Below are 12,343 nucleotides of genomic sequence, written 5' to 3'. Positions count from 1 at the left end.
GACAAGGTTGTGATATTTTCACAATGAACTGACTGATGTCTTTGGAAGATCTGTTTTGATTTTCAAAGGACGTCCTATTTTTTTGATGGAAATGAAAGCATTTTAGACATGTGATTAAAAATCCTCTCACCATATAATAAGTAGAATGATAAAATTTCAGCTTTTATGACCTATTATATATTCAGTAGACAACCAATTAAACTATCATCATAAAAAATTACCAAACATTAAAGATTCATTAAATAGGTTAATTTTCCCACCTATTTTGAATACAAAATAGAAAAGGAGTTTGGATGTATTATGTATTTCTAGACATGATCAAGTAGAACTTCTAACAAGTTACTGCCTGCAGGGTTTCATAGGGTGATGGAGGGGAGGGGAGTTAAAAAAAATATAATTGTACTGACATTATTAAATTGATGCATCAGGAATTAAAACTCATTTGACAACTAACAAAAGCATGATCTTAGGAGAATTCTCAATGTAAAACTGAACCAGTTTGCTAACAAATATTTGCACGCACCCCTGAAGTTCTTTGTTTTTTCTTACCCACAAGATTAGTCAGTCCCATCTGGAAGTGACTGATGATATATTATGTGGACCCAGTCAAACAATCTTGTATCAAATATGAAGGGACCACTGTAACAAAGGGTGAAAAGAAGATTCCCCGCCTCACCCCAATATATCTTCTGATGGCTAAATCAAACATAGTTCCTTGATGAAAGCTAAAAACCTATTATTGCTTAAATAATCAGATTTTATTTATTTTTCAAATATTATGACTTGGTCTTTTGCATATGTGTTAGTTCTCAACCACAGAGGCAGACAACAGAGAAAATTAAAAGCACTTTTGGGAAAATCACATATGTAGCTAACTAACACAGAACACTGTAAGCATACCTAATGTTTCTAATGCAGACGTTTCTTCTCCAAGTTATATATCTCCAGGGGGTAATTGTAAAGAGGCAATAAATTAAAAAAAAATCTAATGGAAACCAGTAATTATAACATATAGTATGATCTTAGGAACAACTTTAAGGTTTTTCTACTTTAAAAAAAATAGAAAACTTAATTTCAGTTTAACATATGCAACATTTACAAATATATTCTTTAGTATGAATCCTAGAAAAAAAAAAGAAAGAAAAAGACTGAAATGCACAAACCTTTGGAAAACAAAGGTCTCATTTTGAACAAAACAAACTGGATTGCACATTCTAAAAGGGGTTGGGGCTGGAGTAATAAAGGGGTAAGGAAAAAGACAGATCTCATTGTTTTTATTAGTAGCTAAAACGTTAGAACTAGGATTTTATAGAACTAGATTATGTAATTTTATGCCAGGTTAAAAGAGTTGCAACTAATGGAAATTTAAACGCTGTTTAAAAAAATGCAAATGTAAATACTTGAAGGACACATTAAATGAAATTAATCTTGTGCTTCATTATCCTTTTACAGTTCCAGAAGATGGCACTATTGGTTATTTTCTGAAGACAATACTTAAAGAAACAAAACAAAATAAAACAAAAAAACACCCTGAAGTTCATTCAGATTAATCCATTAAAAATGTGCACTCAGAACTCACTAAATAATATAATAGTGCTATAATGTCATTTTAAAAAAATGTTCTCTAGATTTAAATGAACATAGCCAAAAGTATAAAATATTTACATTATTTTGAAAGAAAAGTTGGGCAATATATGGATACAAATAATTCATAAGAACTGTATGTGGAATCAAATACATATAGAAGTTGGCAATATGGAAGGTGCAGAAAGTAAATAAGGATCCATGAATTTCAGTTACTTTCATTTTTATATACTCCTGCATACTTCTACAGCTTTACAATTATGACTACCTGGGAAGGAATAACAATGAGAATATATGCCGCTATTAGATCCCCAAACTCGCATCATATATTACACATCTCAAGATTCAGAATAAAAACGGCATAGTAATAAAGGTGGAATATGTAGAAACCACTTAAATGCTGAGAATATATTTTGAGTTACTGGTCCTCACAAATTGAAATGCCCTGTGAAGGAATGGCTTTTATTTTAGTTAGTTTTTTCCTAGATTACTCATTCTAAAGGAAAAAGGAGGGGTCAGGACAGTTTAAAAGTTCTTACCTTTTTTTGACAATTAGTATGACAACTAGGAGGAGGAGGATGAATACCAGAATTCCAGCACTTATTCCTGCTATTTTCACCACTCGGTCTGTCTGCTTGGCTGGATCTGGAATCACTTCTGGTTCCTCTGTTGCTGCTGCTAAATGAATCCAGAAAGAAGTTACTTAAAGTATATAATGACTACCGACAGCAATTTTTGTTAACTGTAATTTCCCTGCTGGCAATTTTGTATATTTTTAATTCCATACAAAGGCACCTTCTATGTGGATAGTACTTACATGCATGTCCACATGACACACACACGTGCCTATGTATGCATCACAGAAATGTGTGACCTGCATGTGTATAAAATGTATAAATTATAGTACACACAATATATGCATTCACATGGATTTCCAAACAAATGCAGAATGGTGCTAAATGGAGTCCTGCCAGATACATAAGCTTGTTCTTACTTTCTTAACAACTATTTAAAAGTATTAAAAATCCAAAGCCATGCCTACAAATGAGCATTCAAGATCTTGTATGTTCCATGTCATAATTTCCACACACTCGCAAGCTCAGTTTACACCAGCTATTACTCTTGCCTTTATATTTTACACTATTATACAAAAACGTCAAAAGAAATATTTTATAAGAGTTGGACCTAATTTCTTGAATAAGTAATCAAATCTCCAATCTTCAGCACAATTATTTTGATCTGTGATTTTGAATGTAGGGGTCTCTCACTCGTGTCTCTTCCCTACATGCTGTTCTAAATTCCTGCCTCCCTTATGTGGTCACATCTCCACAGCATCTGATTTCCTAACCATTTTTTTAATGCATCTACCCTCACAACACGTTTCTGAATCAGTGATGAGGAACACAGGTAAAGAGACATTAAGTCATGGCAGGATAGAACTTCTTAGGCTTGTTCACAAAGACATAAGCTTTTGTAGGCAACAGCCCACTTCATCAGATACTATGAATAGACCTGCAGAGAACAGAGGTACTAACATTAAGCAATTCATCCACAGTCATACATGAAGCCTGTCGAGGTCTCTAGAATGAGTGCACTAACAACCTTTTTCCCTTTATTCTTATGCATGGATCCTCACATGGGAATCCTGTGACGAAGCCAGGAACAGAACCTATATGTCTGGAGTCCCAGAGTCCTTCAAACCCAAGGATCATCCTTCTCACTTGAAATGCCGAGCATGTTACAGTGCTTTTCTACTACAGCACACACAGCCATAGATGCAATGGACCTGTTCTGTGGGTAGAAATCTATTTCCACGCCCACTTAGACGCACAAGTTTAAACAGTATAATTGGATGGACTGAACACATGTATTGGCTGCTGCTTTCATTACTCCCGCTAGCCCTGGGAACACGTGAGGTGTAAGGGAGGGATGGGAAATGAACCAGGTGGAAAAATGCAACTCCGCAGCTCCATGGCTGCTCACTGGTCTGTGCACACAAGCACAGCACAGCATAATGGTGGGACTATGGGGCCTGGCACAGGAGCTGCCGGGCAATGAAGAGCAGCTGCAGGCCCTACCTGTCTGCAGGATGTTGGGGTGCCCAGCACCAAGAGAGAAGAGAAGTGATCACTTAAATCCTGACCCTTGGAAGGAACTGGCAGCACCCTGGTTAGGAAACCTTGTGTTAAACCAGTATTTTCACATTATCCTGCCATGATTCATATTGCTTTTTCATATCTATCTATAATCTTCTACATAATGTTTTTTATCTTATATCCCATATTGTTTTTCTTCATTAGAATTGATTTTTCTGTATCCCAGCAAGTAAAAATTTATTTAAAAGCAAAATAAAAAACTCTAAATACGTACCATCCTAGGCATGTACCAAGCCTAGATACATAAACTCATGTTTGCTTTTGGTGAGTTGTAAATATTGGAACATTAGAATGCGAATCTTTCATAATACAAATCTTGTCCCTTGTATTTTCTTAACATGGCAAAAAAACTAATCAAACCGTTGAATATATGTAACCTCCTTGGCTCCAGATTTTAACATTCCCATTTTTATATCTAGTCCTAATATTTGTTTTCATATATTAGTTGGAAAAAATACATTAATTTGAAAGAGAAACTTTTGGTATTATAGTGCATTTAGTAAAAATGATTCTTCTAATTACTAGGCTGTGTATGTGTTGTCTAACCACTTTTTGCCTTTATTTTAGTATGCATATAAAAAAGTCAGTGTACATTGTATGTGTTACTGCACATTTTAGGACTGACTTTGTGATCTTTATTAATACAACATTCCTGTTGATTTTAGTGGGTTTATTTGCTTAAAGTAAGACTTATTCGCATAAGACACTGAAGAACTGGAATTGTTTTCCTGCTTGGTTTCTGATAGGGTTGGGGGGAACTGCAATTTCTTTTTTAAGATGAATGACTACATACACAGAAGACTTGATGGTGAGAGCTTGTGGGATAAACTGGTGCATGCACTAGATTTCCCCTTTAATTTGAACTATGGTACTTGCAGTAAGTGATTACATTCACAATTGATTCTTATGCCCCAAGCCCTCTTGTAACAGCTCTATTAGTATTTTTTCCCTCTGAGGTTACACTAATTATCAGCTCTGGAATCCAGATTTTTATTTTGCCTTGTAACAATTAAGCAAAATTCTATTCTTTTTGCTTTTGTGAACAATCCCTTGAACTCACGGGTAAGCAGGAATATATTTTACTAAGAGTGAAGCAGCTCTCAAAATTATGGCGAAATATGCATTGGCTGGTGGATTTTCCCTGTACAAAGATGCATGGACAGAATTCTTTTTTCCCCTTACAAATGTCTGATAACCTAAACCCCTTTGATGATTTTTTTTTAAACTAAGTGTATCATATACTTAATAAAGCACCTCAAAATTTAACACCCATTACAAAATGGGACTGTATGGTCTATACTTTAATAATGTAATGACGTGATGGGAAAATAATTCAGTTATAGTACACAGCTCTTGCTTTTTGTATTCTCTTTCCTTCTGTAGCTGAGAATTTACATGCAGCCTTGCAAAATTGTCAGAAAATTTACGAGACTAGGCATAAAATCTACTCACCTGCTCTTTACTAAGAAGATGGTGATGGAAAAAAATAATTACATTTTAGTATCTCATCCAAACAAAATTGTTCAAGTAGAAAAGGCAGTTAGGATTTTGCAAAGACGTCTGTTCACATGGCAATATTTAGTGAAAAGACAGCCCTCTGAAAGCCAGCTTTAAATCCAGAGATTCTGCACAAGATTTTATATATGAACTCTTAACCTGGTGGTTTTACTCCCTAAAACTCACTGCATTTTATGCTGAGCTTCCCTACACTGTGCTGGAGGAGAAATTGTTTTATGAGCTGCTGCAAGGGCTCTTTTGTTATGTTATACCTTGTTTGCATGTTATTTTTTGGTTTATACCACTTTGTACCAAGCATTAAAGTGCAAATATGTATCAAGCACAAGGCGGGACATGCCTGATGAAGAAAAATTGTCCTACGGTACCTGATTGTTACACAGCATGCTAAAACTTAATTTTAATGAAAACAAAAAGGTGGAATATATTCATCAAGTATGGAGGGAGGGGACCTTAGACAGAACTGATATTCTGTCTAACTCAGGTAATAAGTCAATTCACTTTGGAGAGAGGGGGTTCTGTGAGAAAGGAATGCCTTTCAGACTGTCCTGCTCTACATGTTAACCATTGGATTAGAAAGACCAGTCTGTTTCTATCAGCATGCTGCTACCTTGCCAAAAGTTAACAGTAAGAAAAATCTTTAAAAACCTTTAACCCTACTACTGGGTAAAGTCCTTTGTGGCTCCATCTGTTGAGAACATGTGAATGACTATACTGGCATGAAAAGAGTCTAGGCTGCCAAACAGTGGAGAAACCTGCCTGAACATTAGTGCATTTTTTTAGATTTTCCTGGGTGAGTGAGACACTAGGAAAGCATTCATCTGTCTGGAGGATTATAGGATTTTTTGTGTTTGTGGAAATACCAGCAGGAGAGAGTGTCGGGAAAAGAAGAATGCCACATTATTTCATCTCCTTCCAATTCTTTTTCAGTAAGATTTATTGATGATGACGGCACAAGCATATCTTGGAGCAGTAAGGAATTCACTAGGGTGTAGGTGTAGCCATCCTGTTGCTCTCAGGATTCCAAGCTGCCACCCTTCTAGGCAAATGTATTCACGAGAAAATTTGCATTTTATTATGAACTGAAAATGTGATCTCTGAGCCTTGCTTTGAAGTGTCAAAACCATCCTTACTGCTATATGAGGAGGAACAAGGGCCTGAGAGCAGAGGAATTCAATTGATTTTGCCCCCAGCAACAACTGGCTTCTCTCTCCTACATGGCTACTGAGCAGGAAAGGGGAAAATAAGGTGAAACTGAGAAATAACTACCAGTTACAGCTCCCTGCTGTTCCTTTGCAGCTCCATGTAGAAGTAGCCTAGAAGAGACCATATAATTTGAACTATCTGTTTGTGATCCCCATTCTATCTAAAGTGCTGCCCTTTTCCCTGATCTAACCCTTTAAATTTTTTTAGGGACTACAGGGAAAGAGATGCAGAGCCCCTACACCTGTAGCCCTATACCTGTGGGAGCTTCAGAGAAAAGATCTCAGGGTCCCATGACTTTTCTGAAATAGTGATGTAAGCATCCCAAGTAAAGGCAAACACTGCAGATTTATAACTTGCTTCCTGGACCCCTAAGAGACAGACAGCTCTCTAGGGTTTCTTCAACCCATGACTACCTTTTTAATGGATGGTGCTACTAAAATGTGAACAGCTTTAGGCCAATTTTTTGTTAGCTTCAGATGGCAGAGTGTAGGGGTAATAACGCAGGACATTTTCTCTAGCACAAGGCCTAGTCTCTAAATGCAAACTTCCACACAGGGACGTTGCCATGGAAGTAACAGGCCACCCATTTCCATGAAAAGGGGCCAAGATCTGCAAATATATAATGCAGAGTTAAGCTGGGTCTAACATTACATAGTTTTTTTTTTTTTCTAAAGGCTATGTACCCAGTCATATGCATTATTATATACTGTCTTATCACATAGAACTTTTTCTCTCAAAATCAGCCCCTCCCCCACCCTCAAATAAATTGGGGTGCCTATTTTAAGTGGGGAGCCTGTTTTATTCACTGGGAAAGGAGCACTTCTGGAGACACTGTCCATGCAGCTGCTTATATTGGTTTAGCAAACTGAAATGGTGGAGAGTCCTGTGTTGACCCTCTGACAGCCATAGCTGTTGGCTGAGCATTGTAGTTTATGACCAATGCAGCAAATGAGCTGATGATAGGATCTTCATGAGGTGTGTGATATGGAAACAAGATTTTATTTACAGTGGTGAGTGGTTACAGAATGAAATTCTTACAGGAAAGAGCTAATAATCCTGCAGCTGCCCTTTGCAAGGTGTTGGGGCCTAACCTCGCATGACAGGGCAATTCCTCCTGGAAACAGTGTCTAGAAAGTGTGGTATCACAGTTCTTGATGCCTCACTTCCTGGACACTCTGTATTTCCAGAAGGACTTACTCTGTCACACAGAGCTGGCCATGACTCTGGAAAACAACTTTCTTTTCTACAATCTGCCTTCTAATAACAAAGTGTGTGCTTTCTTTGTGGGGTATGTTGTTGTAAGAAAATATGGTATTTCGTAACAGACAACTTATATTACCATACCATGTGATGGAGAACCATCTGGCAATTCCAGCATATAATTTTCAATAGGTTATATTCATTTCTGGCATAGCTAGGCTACCACAAAGGAAGGCAGAACTGGTTTTGACACCCCATTTTTTAATTGAAGAAGTTGCATCCTATTTCCGATCTCCAGAACATTTTTACATTCCCCACAAAAAAGGTTCCTCTCCCAAGGAACATGTTCTTCCATTCTTCCTTAAAAATGCTTTGCAAAAAGCTGTTTAAGAAGAGCTTGAACTAATGAGAGAGGCTTTGTTTTCTCGATGGTCTGATAAGCTCCCTGCTGGCTGCTGTCTTGCTGAGAGGTGAGAAATGACCTGGTTTGCAATGAATGCAGTGCCTGTCAGTTTGCTGCAGATTATGAAGAAGCAGGAAGAGGGAGACTGAAAAGCTCAGTATCATCAACAGATATATGCAGTCCACATAAGCAGTCCTCCCTTCTCTGCCCCACCCCTTGCCTGAGAGTGCTAGCTAGGATCCAGGGTCTGGCAACACTCCCACCCCTTGAGCAGAGAGTGGGGCGAGGGGGAGTGGGGAAAGCCTGATGAGGGCCACTTCCCACTCCCCCTCCAGACACACCCTAGCTGGGATGGTGCAGGCCAGGGTGGGGGTTTATACCCCTCCCTAATCATAACATCCTGCCATGGCCTTGTCATGCCCCTTCTCAGCTCAGCATTATAGAAGGGAAGGGAGGGCTCAGTTTAGCACCCCCTGGCTTCTAGCCTGAGCCACTGCAGTCACGTGCCTGCATTTCCTGAATCAAAAGTGAACATCTATCCACTTGCAAATTGTTTCAATCTCTGCAGGTTACACTAACTTGCAAAGATTGAACATATTCAGGCTCCAGCTTTTTGTATATCTGTCCCTAGCCAAAACGGCCAAAAATAGTTTAAGATAAGCCTGGATGGATGTAGTACCAGACTTAACTGATTTATGTTAGTTTGTTGAACTTCTGTCCCAGATCCCCTCCAGATTCAAGTTAATTCACAGACCCCCACCATCCCAGGAAGTTTTGCACCTGCCCTGCAAATCCTTCATGCAGGGTGGGCAGGCTAGTTTTGGCCCAAGCTGTCTGCTCCAGCCAAGCAGGGAGGCATGCTGTAGCCCCTGAGTCTAGCTCCCGGCTTTTGGCCCGGGTCACTGCAGGCGTGTGGCTGCATTTCTGGAATCAAAAATGAATGCTTATTCACTTGCTTATTGGTTTACTCTATGCAGCTTGGACTAACCCGCAAAGACTGAACTGATTCTGCCTCAGGCTTTTTAACTTTCTGTACTTAGCTGTAATGTTATGAGGGAAGCAAAAATGTTATGATGATAATTCTGACAACAGAAATTTCAATGAATTTCAGTCAACTCTTGACATATGAGAATTAACATTGAGATGTACTGCATGAAAAAGGACCATCTGTCCAACTCCTCAAATGGGTGGAGTGAAATAACTGCAGACTAGGAACAGTACTGAGGATATACTTTTCCAGCAACAATCCTGTTGATCTGCATTAGATGGGTACGATCAGTACTGATCTATTGTTACGATCAGTACTGATCTATTGTTACGATCAGTACTGATCTATTGTTTCAACTGCATCCCTACAAAGATGGGCAACAAATACTCCTGTCCCAGCTCAGGAAGCATGCTGTAGGGGAGAGTTTTGAATACATATGGATGCAATGTTTTGGTGTGTCACCAGATACCAGTGGTATTACTTCTGGGACAGCACAGTAGCAGCCACAATGTTGTCAAGCCAATTAGCATTGCCCTTTCCCCTGGCATTCCTGTGTCCAGTACTACCGCAACATGCAATGTTTAAAACTACACATCAGCTTATCCAGTAGGAGCGTGTCCTACGAATGAACATCACAAGCCCTACATTAAAAAAAATCAGGCCCTTCCCAAAATCATGAGACAGCTTTAGGATAAATGAGATTTAAAAAACCCAGGTGAACAAGTACAATAAGCCTAGATTCTTGTTATTAACTGTTTTCTAAGTTTCTTACATTTACTCAAGTTCTGGTTTTAAGCTCTTTTTCCCAAACTATGAAGGTTAGAAATGTGTTGCAAGAGGAAAAAAGAAAAAACCTGGAGGCTCTCACATATTCATGACTTCAGGAAGTGGGGCATTAAGAAAATTACCAAATAACATTAGAGTCATGATAAAAGTCACAGCAATTGTCAAAGGTAGATCTGTTTATCATCAGTTTAGAGCTCAATCTCTAGAAACTTAACCTGTGGAGCTCCCATAGAAGTCAAGAGAAATTGTGCATGCAAACCGCTTGCCAGGTCAGACTTACCTTTTGAGACTTTGAAAATCATATATTCTGGATAACACTAGTGCCATTACATGGTAAGCATTCATTAGCCAAGTTTCAAATCCAAGGAGCAATATGAATCCCATTTTACTAGATATGCTCTAAAATAGCTAAAGTCAAAGTATGCTTTTGAAGGCAAGGCTTGATAGCATTGAATAACATCAATCACCTGCCAAATTAACATGAGCACTGAAAGTATAAACCAACAGTTCTTAAAAAGATGAAAGGTCCTATATATATACACATATATACATACATACACACACACACACACCCACACACACACACACACACACCCACACACACACACACACACACCCACACACACACACACACACACCCACACACACACACACACACACCCACACACACACACACACACACCCACACACACACACACACACACCCACACACACACACACACACACCCACACACACACACACACACACCCACACACACACACACACACACCCACACACACACACACACACACCCACACACACACACACACACACCCACACACACACACACACACACACACACACATACACATATAGTTTTGCAAGCTGTAGCCTCGATTATTATTGCAACACAAATCTGTAACAGAAGACTTTCCTATGATATTGTCCTTGGTTTCATAAAAACCATACTGCTAAGCATAACGGTCTTTTGAAGACACCATGATCCATCAGGTCAAAACCTTCTAAAGATTCATCAGTTTGTAGCTCACTGATCCTATGGACTATTACTGCCAGCCAGGTCACTATGAGGGGTGCCCCCAAACGGAAAGACAACATGCTCAAGTCATGACAAGAATTTTCATGAAAAGTGTACAATGACTACAGTAATACCTTTTTAAAAAAGCATGCTTTAACCTTTGCAAAACAGAATGTGGGTAATTGCAGCATATTATGAGCTAATCACCTGCCAAATTTGATGTGAAAAACAAAGCTATTTAACTAAAAGAATACCAAACTTTAAGCCTTCCATTGTAAATAAAAGTGAATGTTAGTTAATCATTAAAATTCAGCTGTGCATTCACACACACTCACAAACACATACACTGCTTAGAATAGGTTCCTCAGGTATTTAGCAGCAATTTGTATATGACTTGTTTGCCCAGAATTAACAATTCAACAACACAGCTCAAATTAAAACCCCCTGAAGATCAGAAAATCCACAAAGTTTATCATGAAACAATTTTGTATCAAGTATATAAAATAGAAACTGTTTAAGTGTCTTTCCACTTCACAGAAAACAACACATTATGGTACACAAGGAATTAAATTTAATTCAGAAATACATTATAATAATTATTGTTCATACAGATGCACAGAAGATAAATACAGAACAAAACTGTTATTACTCTCAAATGCCTCCAGCTCCATTCTTGCTATTTTTATGGAAAATAATGTTCGATGAATAACTTCAACCAATTTAAAACACCTATAAAAATTACAAGCAAAATTTTACTGGCATAAGAAATACCTTGGCCTAGGCATTCCAATGTTGCTATAGTCCATGAAAAATTATGTATGCAGTTATAATGAAGAACGCAAAGAAAGTTTAACAATCCTCCGTCACAGAAGCTCAAACCCAAAGAATTTTCTTCATTATACACTGCTTCATAAACCCAAAGAGCTTCTATTCAGCTACTACAACACAGGAGGAGCTATTTTACATCAAACAGAAGATTATTATCTACATCGAGGATGGATGCAGAAAACACAATAAAAACAGAAAAACACAAGCCAAGAGAAGGACCCAAGATAAAATGCATTTTAAGAATATGGTGTAGTTAAGCAAGTAACAGTTGTGAAACTACTAATGATAATTACAGCTACTGTCTGAAACTGACTCGTGACCTGCATGGATGATATCAGAGAAAAACCCTTGTTAATGGAGATAAATCCATGTGAAGAGCAGCATCATTCACCAAGCCCTGCCCAGGCCCCTACTTGGCCCAGCCCCCCAGGGAGAAAAATGTAGGAGGGGGGTACTCACCAGTTCCCTTCCAGTAGGGCAGGGCCCCCCAAATCCTGGGCAGGGCCCCCCCTTGCCTGAGAGCAGCTTTCCCTCACCGCAGGCCCACTGCGCATGCGTGCAGTTTAAAAGGGCCTGCCAACAGCAAAAAAAGCCCCAGTTAGGCTCTGGAGCAGCGAGAGACACGTGGGTGAGAGCCCACTGCACCCCTGCAGCTCCCCAG

At 38.7% G+C, this 12,343-nt stretch overlaps 1 protein-coding gene across 1 annotated transcript in view; it reads right to left on the bottom strand.

Moving 5' to 3' along the window:
• PTPRK (protein tyrosine phosphatase, receptor type K) overlaps nt 1-12,343 on the bottom strand; it is a 791,004-nt gene that overhangs the window by 45,073 nt on the left and 733,588 nt on the right. Inside the window, exon 15 of the mRNA XM_019520302.1 lies at nt 2,124-2,262. Within this exon, the coding sequence (XP_019375847.1) occupies nt 2,124-2,262 (139 nt within the window). The remainder of the gene's footprint in view (nt 1-2,123; nt 2,263-12,343) is intronic.

This window comes from Gavialis gangeticus, unplaced genomic scaffold (genome assembly GCF_001723915.1).
Source record: "Gavialis gangeticus isolate Ggan-Ray unplaced genomic scaffold, GavGan_comp1, whole genome shotgun sequence".
Lineage (NCBI taxonomy): Eukaryota > Metazoa > Chordata > Crocodylia > Gavialidae > Gavialis > Gavialis gangeticus.
Note: the sequence above shows the minus strand (reverse complement) of the source record. Positions and strands in the feature narration are given on the sequence as shown.